The sequence below is a fragment of the Prunus dulcis genome, chromosome 4 (assembly GCF_902201215.1).
Source record: "Prunus dulcis chromosome 4, ALMONDv2, whole genome shotgun sequence".
Taxonomy (NCBI): Eukaryota; Viridiplantae; Streptophyta; class Magnoliopsida; order Rosales; family Rosaceae; genus Prunus; species Prunus dulcis.
The window spans coordinates 15,581,119-15,601,155 of record NC_047653.1 but is presented as its reverse complement, the minus strand read 5'-3'; the positions used below and the strand labels follow the sequence as shown (position 1 = coordinate 15,601,155).

The 20,037-nt window shown below is 34.8% G+C and overlaps 3 protein-coding genes, 1 long non-coding RNA gene and 1 pseudogene across 17 annotated transcripts; 2 read left to right on the top strand and 3 right to left on the bottom strand.

The window, feature by feature from the left end:
- Nucleotides 1–351: 351 nt before the first annotated feature.
- Nucleotides 352–3,848, bottom strand: LOC117623783 (transcription termination factor MTERF9, chloroplastic-like). Of its 3 annotated transcripts, XM_034354758.1 has the most exons (5): nucleotides 3,478–3,847; nucleotides 2,664–2,855; nucleotides 1,880–2,572; nucleotides 905–1,621; nucleotides 577–692 (listed from the first exon to the last, which is right to left on the bottom strand). In XM_034354758.1, the coding sequence occupies exons 1-4, from the start codon at nucleotides 3,763–3,765 to the stop codon at nucleotides 1,304–1,306; spliced, it is 1,491 nt and encodes a 496-aa protein (XP_034210649.1). In that variant the 5' UTR covers nucleotides 3,766–3,847; the 3' UTR covers nucleotides 577–692; nucleotides 905–1,303. The 3 variants fall into 3 exon arrangements, with proteins under 3 accessions (XP_034210650.1, XP_034210649.1, XP_034210651.1); XM_034354759.1 differs by lacking the exon at nucleotides 905–1,621 and having other exon boundaries at nucleotides 352–692; nucleotides 3,478–3,848; XM_034354760.1 differs by lacking the exon at nucleotides 577–692 and having other exon boundaries at nucleotides 1,475–1,629; nucleotides 3,478–3,848.
- A 1,500-nt stretch (nucleotides 3,849–5,348) lies between these two features.
- Nucleotides 5,349–7,088, top strand: LOC117626258. Its single transcript, XR_004585533.1, has 2 exons — nucleotides 5,349–5,671; nucleotides 6,890–7,088. It is a non-coding gene; the product is annotated as an uncharacterized LOC117626258 (long non-coding RNA).
- A 2,320-nt stretch (nucleotides 7,089–9,408) lies between these two features.
- On the top strand, nucleotides 9,409–11,817 carry LOC117625486 (receptor-like protein Cf-9 homolog). Its single transcript, XM_034357035.1, has one exon. It carries the CDS (start codon nucleotides 9,409–9,411, stop codon nucleotides 11,815–11,817), a length of 2,409 nt encoding a protein of 802 aa, XP_034212926.1.
- A 1,894-nt stretch (nucleotides 11,818–13,711) lies between these two features.
- LOC117626255 lies at nucleotides 13,712–16,131 on the bottom strand. Of its 11 annotated transcripts, none has more exons than XM_034357924.1 (6): nucleotides 15,705–16,129; nucleotides 15,174–15,257; nucleotides 14,742–14,826; nucleotides 14,521–14,567; nucleotides 14,003–14,079; nucleotides 13,712–13,831 (listed from the first exon to the last, which is right to left on the bottom strand). In XM_034357924.1, exons 2-6 carry the CDS (start codon nucleotides 15,219–15,221, stop codon nucleotides 13,810–13,812), a joined length of 279 nt encoding a protein of 92 aa, XP_034213815.1. In that variant the 5' UTR covers nucleotides 15,222–15,257; nucleotides 15,705–16,129; the 3' UTR covers nucleotides 13,712–13,809. The 11 variants fall into 11 exon arrangements, 3 of the variants coding, with proteins under 3 accessions (XP_034213815.1, XP_034213812.1, XP_034213813.1); XM_034357921.1 differs by lacking the exon at nucleotides 15,705–16,129 and adding an exon at nucleotides 15,335–15,465; XM_034357922.1 differs by lacking the exon at nucleotides 15,705–16,129 and adding an exon at nucleotides 15,335–15,465 and having other exon boundaries at nucleotides 14,521–14,558.
- A 656-nt stretch (nucleotides 16,132–16,787) lies between these two features.
- Nucleotides 16,788–19,845, bottom strand: LOC117625485 (annotated as a pseudogene). The gene is made up of 6 exons (XR_004585431.1): nucleotides 19,784–19,845; nucleotides 19,070–19,226; nucleotides 18,256–18,447; nucleotides 17,472–18,164; nucleotides 17,011–17,203; nucleotides 16,788–16,827 (listed from the first exon to the last, which is right to left on the bottom strand). The product of XR_004585431.1 is annotated as a transcription termination factor MTERF9, chloroplastic-like (transcript).
- Nucleotides 19,846–20,037: the final 192 nt, after the last annotated feature.

Here is a 20,037-nt window from a genome sequence, read left to right as displayed (position 1 = left end):
CGTTATGGTGGAAATAAGAGAAGTAATTATCTTCATACAACACAATTGTTACATATTTATTAGGATTGTTTTAAACTCAATCCAATTGTTAAAGTTGAGTTTCTATAGTTATATGTTTGACATCAATCCAATCTAGTTCGTGTTAGCTTCTCGCGTCCCAAATTTATTAGTATTGTTTAAAACTCAATCCAATCCACTCAAATTAACCAATTAAATCCAATTTGATCGAATATGATGATGACCTTGACTTGTTGGGTTGAATCTCCAAACTAAAAAGTCGACAAATTTTCCCTCTAAAATTCCAATAAAAAGCCCAAACAGCAAAACAACTCGGCCTTTTAGGAGGCAAGATCAAATAAAATGAGTTCCATAAACATGGTGTTGTAAGCTTTGAAAAAAAGTACGTCGACTCATTTCTGGGCGCATAGCACTAGGGCCAAAATATACATAACAGTCTGCTGAAAAAAGAATTAAAAAAAAAAAGTAAAAAAAAAAAAAAAACCTGTCAAAAGTTTCATAGCTAGTAGTCCTGCTCTCTGGGTATATTTTGAGGATGAACAAGTAACAAAAACTCATCCGACTTAGAACGCATACAGTAGAAGAACGAACGCTCCTGTTTTAAATAAACCGCAGTTAGTAAAGCTTCTCGTTTGTCCACTTGAGAGTTGAGAAGATGCAAATACACTACTAACCTGCAATGAGTTAATTAACCATTAGAAAGTATAAAATCATATCAAACAATGTAATACGGACATCCAATGGCAGTAAGGAAGAGATGCATCATGTTGTACTTGTCTACTAGCATAAAGGAATACAGCACAAATAATCAAACATGCGACCATTCAAAAGGTAGATCCATTATCCCGGAAACCACCCTTTCTTGTTCAATTAAAAAATAAATCACCTTAAAGCATAGATTGTCGTGTCGTCTATTGTCTTTTCGGTCACAAGCAGTTAGAACCTCAAAAATAATACTCATCTAGATGCCTTGACCTGAGAATGTAACGTTGTATACAAAACTGGAGCTGCTCCTGTATGAACAACTAATAGCACTGGAGTGGAGTGAGGTACCACCTATATACCCTACATGAGAAACAAACTAACCATCCCAACGGGAAACTGTCAACAACCTGGAAACTTGCTTACTCCAGGTTTATAATAACCAGAAACTCTGAACTTCATGGAGGTTATTGTTAACAGTGGCATACATTGAAATTCATTCGCAGACGAAGTTGCAAAGGGAGGCTGCTCTGCTCATCAAACACTTGTGTCAGTAACCTCGGGCATCCTTTTGGAGAAGATGCTATCCCTTTCTTTCATATTTTTTGGCAAACTCCTTGAGCAGTAATCTCTGCCGGAAATCCAGATATTTATCTAAGCTAGTTCCAGCCCACTGCTGGCAGAAGCATTCATCAGTGGGGACCAATGAACTTAAAGGAAATGGCCCCTTAGGAGCTCTCTTCAGAGAAAGCAAGAACCTATGTCGGGGGCGAATTCTCTGGTCTAAAGACAAGCTTAGGTACATAGGATATTTGGTCAAGGAATGCACTTCATTATGAAGTTCATTGACCAAGTACTTGTACTTGGGTTTCAAATTCTCCTCCAGTGATAGGGATAGTACCTGCAAGGCTACATGTCAAAAATGTACAAAAGGGTGGTAAAAGATTCAGAAAATTAACTTGTTAAGTGGGAAGCAGCAAGAAAGCTATTTTTCTTCTTCTTAAGAACATGATATTTCAGTAAAAGAAGTAGAAACTCATACTAACATACGTGCATATGGAAAGGAAAACTATTTCTTGTGACACAAGTACAAATAAATCCCAAGCAATTAGAAACAATGTAAAAGTACTCTGATGGGCATAAAAGAAAGTAAGCAGACCTGTGTCAGACTAGTTAAGACTTTCAAGATGTCAGCATTACACATCCCAATACTCCTAAGGAAATTGATCCTGGGGAGCAGTCCATCATCGATGCTATAGTGGAGGAACTGGGGATGTTTTTTAACCATCTTCACAATACTATCTCTGGGTGCTCCTATCTCCTTAGAAAGAAAATTCAAACGAGTATTCCATGATATATCAATCCGCTGAACTAGAATTTGAGGGCTTAACTGCACAACTTTACCTAAATCTTTTTCCTTAATCCCGACCTCCTCAACTAAGTATCTCACGGTGGGTTTCAATGAATTCTCAACACTGTAAGAGAAGAGGGATGGAGCAGCAGCGATAATCTGCCCGACTCTGGAACTTGGAATACCCAAACTCATAAGGAAAGCAACATGGGACTTCAAATTGTTCTCAACTGTATATTCAAGGATTTGTGGCTGCCTCAAAAGCATTCTTCTTACATCTCTTTGTTTGACCCCAACACTCAACAAATATTCCAACCTTTCCTTTGCAGAGCACACATTTATTTGAAGAGAAGGCATATGCCTCTCATACATTTGAATAAAGTGTGATTCCTTAAGCCCAAATGAGCTAAGGTAATCAATAAGAGGTAACCACTTCTCATCCAATTCAACCTCTTCTGATAGCCGAGGAAATCTATCCTCCATAGCTTTCCTTGTAGACAGCTGCATCAAAGAAAATAAATAAGCACTTCCCGGGAAAATAGTATAGTTGATGACAGAATTTGACAGCTCGTCATATCACTCTACAAGATACCTTTCCCTTGCGAGGTACATCCAAGGAACTGACATCATTTGTTTGATTAGAACTATTGTAGTAGTTTGCTGCATTACTTTTCTCTAGAGTGTGCTTACTGTTTCTGCCATCTGAATGACCATTCGCAAATCCCTTGTGTGATTTGGACCTCTTTCTATTAACATCAAACTCTGAAATTTCTGCAAAGTCATCCTGGAGAAGCAACCCACAAGAAAAGCCAGATGATGTTTCAAACAAAGGAAACCCAAGGTAGTTGTGTCACAGAAACACTTATACCAAACTAATCTTTCCGTGTAAATAAATTACCACAAGTCCAAGAATCAATTTTGCAACGTTTTCAATAATGAAATGCATAAAGAAAAAGGATAAAGCTTGAACTCCTAATATTTCTTTGCACATTGCTTTGTAAATCAGAAAGAAACTGGCATGCACTTCTTACATTGAAAAAGATCCACAAACAAATATTTACCTCAAACCCCTAAGCAACCAAATGAAGGGCATAATCAAGAATTCCACAAAGAAAAACTACAAATTAACCTATTTCAAAACATGGGTACCTCACAGTGAGCATAATTGTACCATTGTTACTATCCATGCCTCAAATTGAAGTTAAAATTTTTTAATAAAAAACCTGACAAAACCAAATGTTACTACATTCACAAAGTAAAGGTACATTCACAAAAGTAGAACTTTAACTATATAAGTAAAAAATAAAAAATAAAATTGCTGCTTTCATAAGCAAGAAAAAACACTTGCCCAAAGGACAACCACCAAGTAGAGCAGCTCAAGCACAAGAGCCAGAACAGAAACTCACATTGAGCAACCAATCGTCATCCGACACATCACTAGCACGAGAAACCTCTTCGTCGTCATCTTGGTCGTAGGGAGACCGAGGCTGGCCATAGCGCGACCTCCGATTGGACTTGAGAATTTTGGGGTTGGAGTGGGTTGAGAGCACCACGAGACGGCAGCTGGAACCGGACCTTCTTTTACGACCACATAGACCGGAGAGAGTGGTTACAGTGAATCGGGACTTGTGGTAGAGTTTGAAAGAAGGGGGAGGAGGATAGGAGGAAGAGGGGCAGAGAGAGAAAGGTACCATTTTTAGAGAGAGAAAGAATATACCCTAAAACCCTTCTACGGAATTATTTATTATCAATATCATTATCTTCTTCTCCTTCTTCTGCTTTCCAAAAATATCTTTATCTTTTCTTTTTATGAGTTTCAGACACAGAATATCTGTATTTAAGTCTTTTTGTCCTAATTATATAATTAATTAACTGGTATTTTTTTTTACCACCAAAAAAAAATAAAAATAAAAATAAAAAAGGTTTTTTGCTGGTGGAAAAAGAACGACAGGTCGTTTTACAAAAAAATCACATCTTTCATTGGCTTGGAATTATTTAAAATGAAAATATATTTTATGCCTTAAAGAATTAAGCAGTCACCAACATTAGAAATTAGCTATTACATAGAATAATCAACAATTACAAAATAAAACAAGATTTTTATTAATTTATGAGGGATATTCAATTTTATTATGAAAGGCAGGGCCGGTTCTCAACTCTTAAAGGCTCAGAGCGAAAGTCTAAAGTGTGCTCATGTACACACACATTAATCACTAAAATTGTAGTTTGTTTATTTTATTTTATAAACTAATTATCGGTTTTTTTTTAAAGAAAATATTAATCCAAAGATCTTTTTAGAGCAATGTCTTCTTTTTATTTTTATTTTTGTCTTTTTAAGGTTTTTAGAGTTTTAAATTTGAGTAATGCTACACTGACCACATTATTATCCTACATTTCTATACCACATGATGTGGCATATCCATATCATATGCCACATCAATTAAATAAATGAAGTGTATTTTAATAAATAAAATTAGAAAAACAGAAACTAATATTTTACATGATGTGGTATGTACACATTAGCTACCACATCATGTGGTATAAAAAATGTGGTAAGACTAGTATTATTCTTTAAATTTTATAATAAAAGCAACTAATAACAATAAAAATCTCAACTTTATTTGAGACTCCTGGAACTCTTTTTCAATTTACTCATAGGGAAGCAAATGGTGTTGTATACCTACTTGCTCGATTCGGTCTACATAATGTGGATATCTTTATTTGGTTTGATGATCTTATTTAGAACACCCTATTATGTGATTTTTTGAGTCGGGGTTAGACTTATTGTTCATCCCGTTGTAATTCTTTGTTTTATTAATAAATTTTCCCTCATTTCATCAAGATTCTCTCAACCAAAAAAAAAAAAAATCTCAACAATCACCGCATCAAGATAGAGGCAATATCAATAAAGAAACTAAAAATGTGATCAATTACAAGCATGAAAGGTTCAACTTTAATAATTTAATTAACAAACAGAGGAATAACACTTGAATTTTGGGGGTTTTTTTTCCCTTCAAATATAATCATATAAAACTAAATGAAACATTGAAAGCACGTATAAAAATTATAAAAAAATTCAAAGATTGTATAAAATAAAATTAAAAACATTCAAAGCAACTTAAAATATAAAAAATTCAAAAAATTAAGCCCTGTTTAGTATTTGATTTGAATCTAATTTTATATCAAAAACAGATTTTAAATTAAAAGCCAAAAAAAACCGATTTTATAGGCCATTATTAAAAACTCAAACTCAAAAACACCAACAAATTAGAAAACATAGAAAGTCTGTTTTTTTCGATTTTTTTTTTTTTTTTTCTACTCGTCTCATCGCTCGAGCAACGCTTGCTCTGAGCTCAAGCTTCAAGCCTCCATAGCAGAAGCTTGAAGCTTTGTTGCTCCCTCTCTCTCTCTCCATCTCTCTCTTCTTCCCTGTCTCTCATAAGTTACTTTTAGGGCTGGGCATCTGAGCACTGCCCTCGCCGCCTCCTCCCGTCTCTGCGATTCTGTCAGTTGAAGTCTCGGCGTCACACGCCACCGAACAGGCGCGCACCATTGGCTCGTCGTGAGCTGGAGTTTCTCATCTCTGATCTCTACAATCATGTAGATTTTTAGTTCCCTTTTTGTCCTTGTTACTGAAGATTTGATTTATAGCTTATTTATATCTAATTTGATTTTATTTATATGAATTCTTGTGTGTAACCTGATTGATTATTTTTTCATAGAAAGTGATGAAATGCTTTTAGATTTTTGACATTATGGGTCCATTGTGTTTCCTATTCTGGTTATAGAATTCTTTGGTTTCAATTTTTTCAGTTGTTTTTGTTTTTTGCTTTTATTATCTCATTTGAAGTCTCTAGTACTCAGAAGTCTGAATGATATTTGCTCAGTGATGCTATTCATATGGGTTACTTATAATTTCTGAGATCGTGCTTTTGTTGAATTGTTCATTTGATGCTTCTCTGCAATTTTTTTATGTATTGGTCCAAAAAAGAAGTCTTAATATGTTAATCAACTTCTATATTCTATTTAAAAAGAATTCTTGAATATGTAGTCTTCTGCACATCAGCTTGCCATTACTATGAGCTCTGCAGTCAAAATTAACTCAATTTATTGTGATTGATCGTTTCACTTAACTTGACAAGTTTTGATAAGAGCTTGTTCAGTATGTATGTGACAGTAAAAATCATGTATTTTATACACAAGTTTTTTCTTAGACATTTGTTCAAACTAGTAGGAATTGTTACAGAAGAAGTTTTCCACTCAAGTTTTCATTTTGATCAATTTCATAGACACATTATAGAGGTATCAAATGTCAATGTTTAGCCGTAGGGTGCCCTTTGGTTATGGATTTTGTGAGTTTTGTTTTGGACTGGTTGAGCATTACAGAGGTATCTCTCTCTTCATCTCAGCCAGTTTTATCTTCATATTTGTTTCATAGTTTGGATTTTCCTGGTATTGTCAAGGATATAGTAAGTTGTTCTACTGTTATGAAAAATGAAGCTTTGAATAGAGTTGTCATGAGCTTGCCTAATTTGGGTTCCATGTAGATTATGTTCTATGAAGGCTTGTTAGATTTGACAGAATCTAAGAAGGCTTATCATGGAATTCTTTATTCATGGATTGTGTTGTGTGTGGTAGCAATTTTGTATCTCAGCTATATCGTGGAATTCTTTATCTGCTATTTTAGTTAGAGACTTGTGAAGATTTATTCTCATTCCAATTTTGCAATTTGGTTATATACAAATATGATGATGTCTGAAGTGACATTATTGGGGCCTATTGGAATTTTACCCAAGTTGCATGATCTTGATGTGGTAGATGAAGAAAGCTCTTGCGCAAATCAAGCAGGGAACACACCCATTTGCATGAGTGAGGACAATGCTAATGAAATTAGTGATGCTAGAGATTAGATAGCCGGAGCAATATCATTAGTCTTAGAATTTATTTAGTCTAGAATATTTTAATATAATATGTATTATTTAAGACTTGAAGATCAATTGAGTTTGACAATCATTATTTATGTATGGTATTAATATATAGATTTTAAAATTAGTATGTTTAGAATAATTTCAATAATGTTTATCAATACCTTAGCTTAAAAAAAAAAATAATAATAATAATAAAAAAAGTTGTTTTCAAGAATTCAACCAAACAAGTTTCCAAATTTTAAAAATTAAAAAACTGTTTTCAAGTTGCATACCAAACAAGTTTTTGAATTTAAAAAAATGGATTTGAGAACTCTTTGTTTTTTAAAATAATCAAAGGTTTTGAGTTCCCTACTTAGATAGGATACCAAACGGGCCCTCAGAAAGTAGATTGACAAAACATGATGGTCAATTTATTAATATGAAGAAGATAGTGAGTGAGTAAAATTGCTGAGCCTTTTTACCAAAAAAAAAAAAAAATTGCTGAGCCAAAGACAAAAGAATGCTCAACCAACCCAAAAGGAAAAGAAAGAGCAACAAAACAAACAACGAAAGTTTTGATACCTCTTCAAAATCCAAACAATTTTTTCTCTTTATCCAAACTTGTACTAAAAAACGACGAAGAAGCCAAAGAAAACATCAGAGGCTGAGAAGGAAACCAGGCCAAACAAAAGACATATGAAGAGCATGCACATCTAATTAATCTCAAAACCATTTTCAATTGACATATGTACTAGCTATAATTTCTATATAGTTCTGAAGGTGATCCTAAATGAGAATGCAAAGCTGCAAATGCTTTTTATTTTTTATTTTTTTACCTGTATGAATTTGCTGTGAAAGTTGATTCATAGATTGGACAAAAGGCCTAGGCCTGCCGAATGCTTAGGGGCAGAGACAAAGTTAGCAGAAGCGCAGAGATGAGAAGAATCAGCGTGAAGGAGAGGGCAAATGTGAATCATATTTGGTCTACACACAAAATGTGAATCATATTTAGACAACTTTTGACTACCAAGACCAAAGACCAAATATCAAATCAAAGTCTTGGTTGCAAAATTTTCCAAAAGCTGCTTGCTTGCTTGCTGATTTTCCGTGGAACAAACTCTAGAGTGATGAACATTTCATGTGCAAGTGATAAAGTTAAAGTTGTTCCATCATTTCCTACAAAGAAAAGTTGGTACCTTTTTTCTTTTGGTCTATGAATTTTCTCTGAAAGTTCATTCACAGATTGGACTAAAGGACTAAGGCCTACCAAATGCTTATTTTCATTATTAGGATGCCCAATTCTCCGAATAAATACAAAGCTGCAAATGCCTTTATATCAAGTTAAAGTCGGACAAAGTGATGTCCATTAATTTGTTGGTAACTTACTCCCAGTACTATCTATATATAATTAAGTTGCAATATGTTTTTTTTATTACTATATAGGAACTAGCTTTATATAGGGTTTAATTATTATATTATTTAGATTTTATCTAAAGGATTGTTTTAACTTTTATGTTGATGACTCCTTTCTTTTCTTTACCCCTAGAGAAAGATAATGGATTTTCATAAAAGAAATTTTTGTTTATGAATTTGCTCTGAAAGTTCATAAAGAGATTGGACTACAGGCCTAGGGCCTACCAAATGCTTAAGGGTCAGATGAGAGCGTGAGGAAGGGGCCAAAGCTGCAAATGCTTTTTTGGACAAAAGGCCCAAGGCCTAGCAAATGCTTAGGGGCAGAGACAAAGTTAGTAGAAGCATAGAGATGAGAAGAATCAGGGGCAAATGTGAATCATATTTGGTCTACACACAGAATGTGAATCATATTTGGACAACTTTGACTAGTAGAAGTTGGAGGTAACATGTGAAAACCATTTGAACATGCAGAAATTATGCTACCAAGACCAAAGACCAAAGACCAAATATCAAATCAACGCCTTGGTTGCAAAATTTTCCAAAAGATTTTCCATGAAACAAAAGTACTTGCCATCTTAGCATTGTGGAAACTTTAAATGCAGAACAACCTTATGCCACGCCGACTTGACTCATGTCGTGACATTATAGATAAATCACTGTTGCCAAAGCTTGTTATAAATATCAACAACTCCAGGATAGAGCTACTCACAAAATTATTTAGAAGAATAGATACTTTTAGATTTTGAAGGAAACATGGGTTGGTTGTGCCTCCTCTTCCTGCTCTTTACTACTTGTCAATTCAACTCTACTTGTTCATCGTCATCTAACTCTTCCTCTTCTCTTTCTTTATGCCATCCCCAAGACAGCTCTGCTTTGCTTCAATTCAAGAACTCCTTTTCTATTGATACCTCTTCTAAACGTGAACTATATAATGGAACAATTCTTTATTCTAATAGGACAATTTCTTGGCAGAAAGGCAAGGATTGATGCGCATGGAGTGGAGTCACTTGTGAAAAGATGACTGGTCATGTGATCGGTCTCAACCTTGGTTCGGGTGGGCTTCAAGGCAATATCCATTCCAATAGCAGCTTATTCTCTCTCGGCCATCTCAAGTGGCTAGACCTCTCTTCTAATGATTTCAGAGGTTCCCCAATTCCGTCCAAATTTGGTGGCTTTGTAAGTATGACTCACCTTGACCTCTCTTACTCCAATTTCAGTGGCCCAATCCCTTCCGAAATTTCCCACCTTTCCACCTTGGTTTCACTCAATCTCTCCCAAGCTACTGTGACCCTAGATACTCTTAGCTTGAACAGAATTGTTCAAAACCTGACCAATCTTAGGGAGCTTTATTTGGCCTCTGTTGATATGTCATCAGTTGTACCTGATTCCTTCAAAAATTTGTCTTCTTCTTTGGAAACTCTTGAACTCTCTGATTGCCACTTGCGAGGAAAATTCCCAGAAAGCGTTTTCCACCAACCAAATCTTCGACTCCTAGATTTAGGCTACAACTATAACCTCACAGGTTATTTCCCCGAGTCTAACTGGAGTAGTCCGCTCGAGATGTTGGATCTCTCTCAGACAAGAATCTCAGTAGATTGGCATCACCTGACAAGAAATTTCAAGTCTTTGAGAGATTTGTCTCTCCGCAATTGCAGTTTTGTAGGATCATATCTTGCATTTCTTGGTAACCTCACACAAATCATGCGGTTGGACCTCTCGTCTAACAGTTTTGGTGGCCAAATCCCATGGTCGTTCTTTTTAAACCTTGAGAGCCTTGTTTCCTTAAATCTCGGTGGCAATAACTATGTCGGTCAGTTTCCAGAAATGTATAGCAACTCGACATCGAACTCTTCTTTATATGATTTTTCAAAACAACAACTGGTGGGTCCTATTCCACGACACTTAACCACCCTCTTTTTAGATGGGAACCAACTCAACGGAACAATACCATCTTGGTTAGGTAGTTTGCCATCATTGGAGGTGTTATACCTCAAAAGTAACCAACTCAGCGGTAATATCATTGAGTTCCAATCTCGTTTTTTGTCAGTTCTTGATTTAAGTGATAACAAGCTGGATGGCCTGATTCCAAGATCAATCTTTGAACTTGAGAATCTTAAGTACCTTGTTCTATCATTCAATAACTTGAGTGGCACTTTGGATCTTTCTCACAACTCTTTGACTGGCACTGTAGGACCGCTTCGGTGGAAAAATCTCCAGTATCTTGACCTTCGCAACAATTCTCTCCAAGGAGAGCTTCCAATTCCATCACCTTCCACATCTTACTTTTCCATATCGAATAATCAATTCACTGGAGAGATACCTCCAATGATCTGCAGCCTGAATAGCCTTCAAATTCTTGATTTGTCTAATAATAAATTGAGTGGCAAAATTCATCAATGCATAGGGAATTTCAGTCAGAACCTCCTTGTTTTGAAGCTACATAATAATAAATTTCATGGCGTGATTCCTGGGACATTTTCTGAGGGAAATGTTTTGAGAAATCTTGATCTAAATGGAAATCAGTTGGAAGGGTCGTTGCCACCATCTTTGCTCACATGTAGAGAGTTGGAAGTTCTAGACCTTGGAAACAACAAAATTCAAGATACATTCCCAAATTGGCTGGAATCTCTACCGAAGTTGCAGGTTCTTATCTTGAGGTCTAACAAATTCTATGGTGAAATAGGCATTCCAGAAACTAAGTTTCCATTCCAAAAATTGCGTATCATGGACCTCTCCTACAATCAGTTTAGCGGCCTATTGCCAACAAAATATTTTGAACATTTGACGGCCATGATAAACTTGCAAGAACATGAACTGAAATATATGGGAGAGGACTACATTTGGGTTACTGTGAGAGTGACAATTAAGGGCTGCGAAATTGAAATGGCGAAGATTCAAACTTTCTTCACAACTATTGATTTCTCAAACAACGCTTTCAGAGGAGAGATTTCAAACGTGATTGGTAACCTTAAATCACTGAAGGGGCTTAACTTTTCTCATAATGAGCTTACAGGTACAATTCCACCATCATTTGGCGATATGTGCAATCTTGAATGGTTAGATCTGTCTTCAAACAGACTTGTTGGTAAAATTCCTGAGCAATTGGTAAATTTGACATCACTTGAAATGTTCAACGTTTCAAAAAATCGACTTGTGGGGCCCATACCTCAGGGTAAGCAATTTGATACATTTGAAAATAATTCATACAGTGGAAATGTAGGATTGTGTGGAATTCCACTAGCAAAAACATGTGGTCCACATCAATCACCACCACAAGATGGTGATTTGGAGCACGAGAATGGATTTGATTGGAAGGTAGTGTTGATGGGGTATGCATCTGGGTTGGTAATTGGAATATCTGTGGGATATCTTGTACTCTCTAACAGAACACCCGATTGGCTTGTGAAAGTGGCCAGCATAAAGTGATGGCGTAGAATTGTGAAAATCACACAGCGACGTGCTTGAAGGTTCCATTCCAAAAGTTTATCTATTTTCATATTGTATATCATTTCTTATGAATATTGTATTATGTCAAAGCACCAATAAATATGCATGAATTCGAAAAGAGGATCCTCTTTACTTTTGTTAAAGTAGAGTAATTGCCAATGCATCTTGTAATTGTCAAACACAGCTGACAAATCAATTCAATGAGTACACGCAATTTGGCTTAACTATGTTATATACTCCTATAAATCTTCTCATTCCAAAAAATACAAAGAAATGAAAAGAATTAAATCAGTAAATAGCATGCATAATTAAGTAATATTTGCCCAAAAAAATTGAGGGTACAATACGAATCAACTTAAAAATTGACTATGACCATATAATTGATAATTAATTAATCAATTTTGGTTGAGGAGTGTACGTGGCTGCAAGTTCCCAGATCGTTTGGATAAGGTGCGATGTTTTTTTGCTGATTTTTTTGAGTGGGCAATGAAAAACAAACAACGAAAGTTTTGATACCTCTTAAAATTTGGGTTTTTATTTTTTTAAGAAAATAACAGTTATACTCATCTGCATCAAAAAAATTAAACATTAAATATGTTGGATACCCAAATTGTAGAACCACCACTAACTCCCACTCCTTGGTTAACTCTTTAGTGTCTATTTTAGCTGAATTATGAATACAATTCTAGAATTTCTGAATAAAATAAAATAAAATCAAGAGTATAATAAGTTGAGTTTGTGAATGGTACTAAGAATATTAATATATGAATCAAGTTAAGATAGACAATTGACTGTGGCCATATAACTCCAATAAAACAAAGTTTTAACTCTAGTCCAATCTTTTGGTGATGAATCAAGCTGGTAAATATGCCAAATAACCTTCGACATGATCGCGATGATAAAATTCCATAAGAGTTTCGCATCAGACTCAACCAGGTAAGAGAATATTGGATAGGATTGTATCCCTGAGGAGGTAGAACAATCCACCCAAACTTTAAGTTCTACATCCAACTTACTCACCATTAACAACAGAACTAAAGAAAAATATATCCATTTTTAGCACAAATAACATAAACAAAAAAAAAAAATCAAAAAATGATAGTTGGCTCTATGGAATTTAATTTTCATTATTAAATTACTTTGATGTCCTATAAAGTTACTACTAAAAAAGACTCAAAAGAGACTGAGTGCTATCGATCCCTTTTGACTTCTTTAGGGACTTGAAAGAGTACATATTGTAGAATTAGGGACTGATATATATCAGTGATTTTTAAAGGGGTCCTCTATTGAAAAATGTCACTGATTATAAAAATCAGTGCCTAATTTTTACCATGGATCCCACATTCCTAGCACCCAATACCCGTGCATGAATCCCAAATACATCCGTGGCTAATATAATCAAAAGGCACAGAATGCTCATCAGTCCCTACTAAAATAGAAAAACATTTTCATTATTTTGATATGTTTATGTTTGTTTTGTGTATTTTTTTAATATTATTTGTAAAAAATATTCTTTTAAAAGTTTTTTCATATATTTAAACATTAGCAACCCAGCCTCAGTCCGTGCCTTTCAAACATTGATTGGTTTTTTTTTTTTTTTTTTCGTTTTCAAATATTCATTGTTTTACAAATAAATGAATTACATTCCTAATGGAAATATTTATATTCAACACTTCCGAAATTATTGAGAATACACCATACACAATAATTCCATTAATCTTTTCATAATGAAAATACAGAAAGTGTTGCAAGTGCTGGACCTATCCTCAGGATATTTTCATACTGAAAAAAATAGACCAAGTATTGCAAGTGGTCAACCTTTGTAACAAGGATATTACAGTTATGATATTAAAAACCAAAAAACTTACTTGGAAAAGAGAAAAAATTGAGAATTTCATTAAACTCCTCCTTGCTATTCACCATTAACTGCCATTGAGTTTCTCCTTGCTTGGTTGGATTTGCCACAACCACTCAACTGAGTATTGGCTTTCCTCTGGCCAGAAGGTAATTGTAAGGTACTCTCTATATGCTATAAGGTATATATCAAGACAAATGAAATACAAACAGCATGCTTATAAATTGGAAACCAAAGTACTTTGCATATTATCATGCATTTGAGTGGTTCTCTCAAGATCTGGAAGTGAGTTTTCACGGTATAACTCACCCTGGTAAGAACTTTGCAAGAACAAACAATCTTTTAGCACCAGGTCTCCCAACTTGCTTGATTATGCGGTCATCTTCCTGACATCCAGAAAATGTGAAAAAAGAAAAAGAAAAGGGAAAGGACAATGATCACATATCATACCAGTTTACCATATAATAAAAGGATTATTTACCCATTGTTACAAAAGAAGTAACTTTCTGATTTGAATGAGTATGACAATATAACAGTTAAATTTTGCATTGAAGAAACAAATGGGAATCAATGTAGATAATCTGTTGAAGTTATTTTAGTCAATGATAAATCAAGATCATATAAGCATTCAAGAACAAATAACATTTTGATTAACCCATGTAAAAACACACAGATATGCACCAACCTAGCTGCGGTTTTCAAACAGAACAGCCTATAAAGCTTCAGCCTATAAAACTTTCTGTCCACTGAACCATATCCTCCTCATGATGCAAAGATTCAGGACTCTAGACTATCTCTCCAAGTCATTCGTTTTTAGAGAAAAATACCTGCAACATATTACCAAATAAGTGTGCAGCCAGCGTGTCTATTGTACCTTAAAAAGAAAGACATAAAATTAGAAAGAAAAGAAAAACACCAACAATAACAAATAGAAGCCACAGTTGGTCAAGTAGTAGTGCACCAAATTTAACCTAATGTCATCAAAATAAATATATTTTAGGAATATAAATTAAGATATAAAATGTGCTCATCAACAACCATAAAGTACCATTAATTAAGCTCCTCCTCCTTGACTTGGTGTAGCCTCCATTTGCTTCAAAAGGCAGCTCATCTTCAAGCCCTTTTCCATTCCTCTACACCAAAATTTCCCAAGATAGTAAGACAAATTGTACCTAATGTCAATTGTAGTAAAAACTAATGGTACCAACAGATTTCGAGTTTATAATTTTACAGTTTTCTAAACAAAACTAAATTTAAAGAAGGATGTTATGTCGCATTCTTATATGAAAATACATATGTACATGACCCAAAACGTATTCTTCCCACCTGACAAAACAACTATTGTTACCAACGATTGGCAGTGAAGGATTAAAACGCATGGCTTGTAGCTGTCGTTTGTAAAGTTTAGGCATTTTGGAATATCGCAAAAGATTGACATGTAGAGCACTTGTGCCCCTGTTATATGAAATTTATGAATTACCTCATCCATGTGTACCACAATTGCAATGGATATTTTTGAAAGATTCATCCACAAGCTCAAGGAAGTACCAAAAATGGGGAGAATCTATAAGAGTCATGAATTAGTAAATTCGAGGAAAGCAGAAGATGACATTTAATCATAATGCTGCAGTTAATACCTACCATAGAGATAAATGGGTAAAAGAGTAGGGAATAACTCAAAATTAGCTTAAACAGTAAATGACTACTGTGTTGCTACCCTCACTCCTATCTAATATGCGAATCCCTCCTATTCATTGGTTTTGGCCAACATATTTGCAGGCTCAAAGAAGCATCTTCGTACCAGATTATTTGTTGCAAAAACTGCCTCATTCCTTCATTTGAATGAATGTGTTAACTAATTAATTAATCTGCTTAAAAAAGAGAGAAAAAAAAAACACAAGGAATTCAAACCTTAGGAAAATGTAGCAAATCTTCAAACCTTCCAAAAGTTATCAAATAATAATATGCAGATCAAATTACAAAAAGAAGAGGAGAAAAGAAACAACTATACCTTTCGCCTTTGAGCGAAGGAGGCAGCGGTCTGAGTTTGGTTTATGGGTAAAATTTGGGGGTTTTTCGTCTGGGTTTCGGGGGGGTCATTCGATGGTGCAAGAGGCAATTAACGGGATTGAGAGGGTGAGAGAGTGGCTGACGGAAGACTGCAATGTGAGAATAAGATGGAGAAGCGACGTGTCAATTGCCGAAGACCAACGGACATCGTCATAAAGGTTATCGAAAAAATTGAAACCTGTGAAGCCACGACAAACGATCCGAGAGAACGGAGGATCTGAGTCAGATAGAGAGGTTGAGAGAGGAGGGAGGGAGGAGGAGGAGGTGGTTCAACAGTTGAGAGAGAGAGAGAGAGAGAGAGAGAGAGAGAGAGAGAGAGAGAGCTCTGCTTGCCTGAAAAAAGCACACCTAAAATATGAGGGGTAAAAGAAGGAAGGAAGGGTGTAGACGATGATGTGTACTTACAAGTTTTGTTGGTATAATAACACGGTGAAAGGGGAAGAACGCTAGCAATCTTTGCTTTTGGACCTTCTTGCTTCTGCTTATTATAAGTGTCACTTTCCTTATACTAAAAATAATGTATTAATATATCACATAAATTAGTTTTTGTTTTCCAATTTTACATGTATTAATTTTTTTTTAATAACAAGCTAATTTTTTTTAAATAACTTTCTTACCTCTTGTTAAAAATTAAATAAGAAAATAAAAACTGAAGTTTTTTTAATTTTTAATTTTTCCAAAGAGGCGCGTGTTTTGTTAAAAATAAAATAAAGATGATAACAATGTCATGAAACAAACCTTATTTTTATTTTTTTAAAAATATGACGTTTTTCTTATTATTTATTTTTTAACAATGTGCTAAAGAAGTTATAATAAAATTTGAATAAATTGAAGGAAATATAAAAGCCAATACATTTTAAAAGGGTAAACTTGAAAAACAAAAACTAAATTGTGCGATGCATTAATAGCATTATTTTAAGTGTAAGGAAAATGACACTTGTCATAAAGAGAAGGAGAAGATCCAAAAGAGAAGGTTAGAAAGAAGGTTGCTAGCATTCCTCTTAGTGAAGATGGTGGAGGGCTTTTAGGCACGGTTATTAGTTATCTGTGCCTTATTTGGTAACCTATTCAAATAATTAGTCACAAAATTTATTAATACGTCACTAATAGTATTTTATCGACTGTTTGCTTTATCAGTATTTAATGACATTCAACAGATGATACCTTTTTATTAGTGTCTCTAAGACATTGATGGCAGTTTTGTAATTTAAATGAATTTCGAAGTCTCTTTGTTATGTTGTAAAGACGAGCTTAAAGGAAATGGCCCCTTAGGAGCTTCTTCAGAGAAAGCAAGAACCTATGTCGGGGGTGAATTCTCAGGTCTAAAGACAAGCTTAGGTACATAGGATATTTGGTCAAGGAATGCACTTCATTATGGAGTTCATTGACCAAGTACTTGTACTTGGGTTTCAAATTCTCCTCCAGTGATAGGGATAGTCCCTGCAAGGCTACATGTCAGAAATGTACAAAAGGGAACTTTAAAATGGTCAAAGATTCAGAAAATTAACTTGTTAAGTGGGAAGCAGCAAGAAAGCTATTTTTCTTCTTCTTAAGAACATGATAGTTCAGTAAAAGAAGTAGAAACTCATACTAACATACATGCATATGGAAAGAAAAACTATTTCTTGTGACACAAGTACAAATAAATCCCAAGCAATTAGAAACAATGTAAAAGTACTCTGATGGGCATAAAAGAAAGTAAGCAGACCTGTGTCAGACTAGTTAAGACTTTCAAGATGTCAGCATTACACATCCCAATACTCTTAAGGAAATTGATCCTGGGGAACAGTCCATCATCGATGCTATAGTGGAGGAACTGGGGATGTTTTTTAACCATCTTCACAATACTATCTCTGGGTGCTCCTATCTCCTTAGAAAGAAAATTCAAACGAGTATTCCATGATATATCAATCCGCTGAACTAGAATTTGAGGGCTTAACTGCACAACTTTACCTAAATCTTTTTCCTTAATCCCGACCTCCTCAACTAAGTATCTCACGGTGGGTTTCAATGAATTCTCAACACTGTAAGAGAAGAGGGATGGAGCAGCAGCGATAATCTGCCCGACTCTGGAACTTGGAATACCCAAACTCATGAGGAAAGCAACATGGGACTTCAAATTGTTCTCAACTGTATATTCAAGGATTTGTGGCTGCCTCAAAAGCATTCTTCTTACATCTCTTTGTTTGACCCCAACACTCAACAAATATTCCAACCTTTCCTTTGCAGAGCACACATTTATTTGAAGAGAAGGCATATGCCTCTCATACATTTGAATAAAGTGTGATTCCTTAAGCCCAAATGAACTAAGGTAATCAATAAGAGGTAACCACTTCTCATCCAATTCAACCTCTTCTGATAGCCGAGGAAATCTATCCTCCATAGCTTTCCTTGTAGACTGCTGCATCAAAGAAAATAAATAAGCACTTCCCGGAAAAATAGTATAGTTGATGACAGAATTTGACAGCTCGTCATATCACTCTACAAGATACCTTTCCCTTACGAGGTACATCCAAGGAACTGACACCATTTGTTTGATTAGAACTATTGTAGTAGTTTGCAGCATTACTTTTCTCTAGAGTGTGCTTACTGTTTCTGCCATCCGAATGACCATTCGCAAATCCCTTGTGTGATTTGGACCTCTTTCTATTAACATCAAACTCTGAAATTTCTGCAAAGTCATCCTGGAGAAGCAACCCACAAGAAAAGCCAGATGATGTTTCAAACAAAGGAAACCCAAGATAGTTGTGTCACAGAAACACTTATACCAAACTAATCTTTCCATGAAAATAAATTACCACAAGTCCAAGAATCAATTTTGCAATATTTTCAATAATGAAATGCAAAAAGAAAACGGATAAAACTTGAACTCTTAATCTTTCTTTGCACGTTGCTTTGTAAATCAGAAAGAAACTGGCATGCGCTTCTTACATTGAAAAAGACCCACAAACAAATATTTACCTCAAACCCCTAAGCAACCAAATGAAGGGCACAATCAAGAATTCCACAAAGAAAAACTACAAATTAACGTATTTCAAAACATGGGTACCTCACAGTGAGCATAATTGTACCATTGTTACTATCCATGCCTCAAATTAAAGTTAAAATTTTAATAAAAAACTGAAAAACCAAATGCTACTACATTCACAAAAGTAAAGGTACTTCAAATCCAAGTAGAACTTTAACTATAAAAAATTAAATTTAATTTAAAAAAAAATCTGCTTTCAAAAGCAAGAAAAAACACTTTCCGAAAGGACAACCACCAAGTCGAGCAGCTCAAGCACAAGAGCCAGAACAGAAACTCACATTGAGCAACCAATCGTCATCCGAAACATCACTAGCACGAGAAACCTCTTCGTCGTCATCTTGGTCGTAAGGAGACAGAGGCTGGCCATAGCACGACCTCCGATTGGACTTGAGAATTTTGGGGTTGGAGTGGGTTGAGAGCACCACGAGACGGCAGCTGGTGGGAAAAGAACGACAGGTCGTTTTACCAAAAAAAGAAATCTTTCATTGGCTTGGAATTATTTAAAATGAAAATATATTTTATGCCTTAAAAAATTAAGCAATCACCAACATTAGAAATTAGCAATTACATAGCATAACTAGCAATTACAAAATAAAACAGGATTTTTATTAATTCATGAGGGATATTCAATTTTATTATGAAAGGCATGGCCGGTTCTCAACTCTCAAAGGCCCAGGGTAAAAGTCTAAAGTGTGCTCATGTACGAACACATTAATCACTAAAATTGTAGTTTGTTTATTTTATTTTATAAACTAATCGATTTTTTTAAAGAAAATATTAATCCAAATATCTTTTTAGAGTAATGTCTTTTTAAGGTTTCCAGAGTTTTAAAAGCAACTAATAACAATAAAATCCTCAACTTTATTTGAGATTCCTGGATCTCTTTTTTAATTTACTAATTGGGAAGTAAATGGTGTTGCACACTGACTTGCTCGATTCCGTCTGCATAATGTGGATATTTTTATTTGGTTTGATGATCTTATTTAGAACACCCTGTTATGTGATTTTTTGTGTCAGGGTCAGACTTATTGTTCCTCTCGTTGTAATTCTTCATTTTATCAATAAAGTTTTTCTCGTTCCGTCGAGGTTTTCTATAAAAAAAAAAAAAAAAAAAAACTCAACAATCACCACATCAAAATAGAGGCAATATCAATAAAGAAACTAAAAATATGATCAATTACTCTCAAGCATGAAAGGTTCAACTTTAATAATTTAATTAATAAACAGAGATATAACATTTGAATTT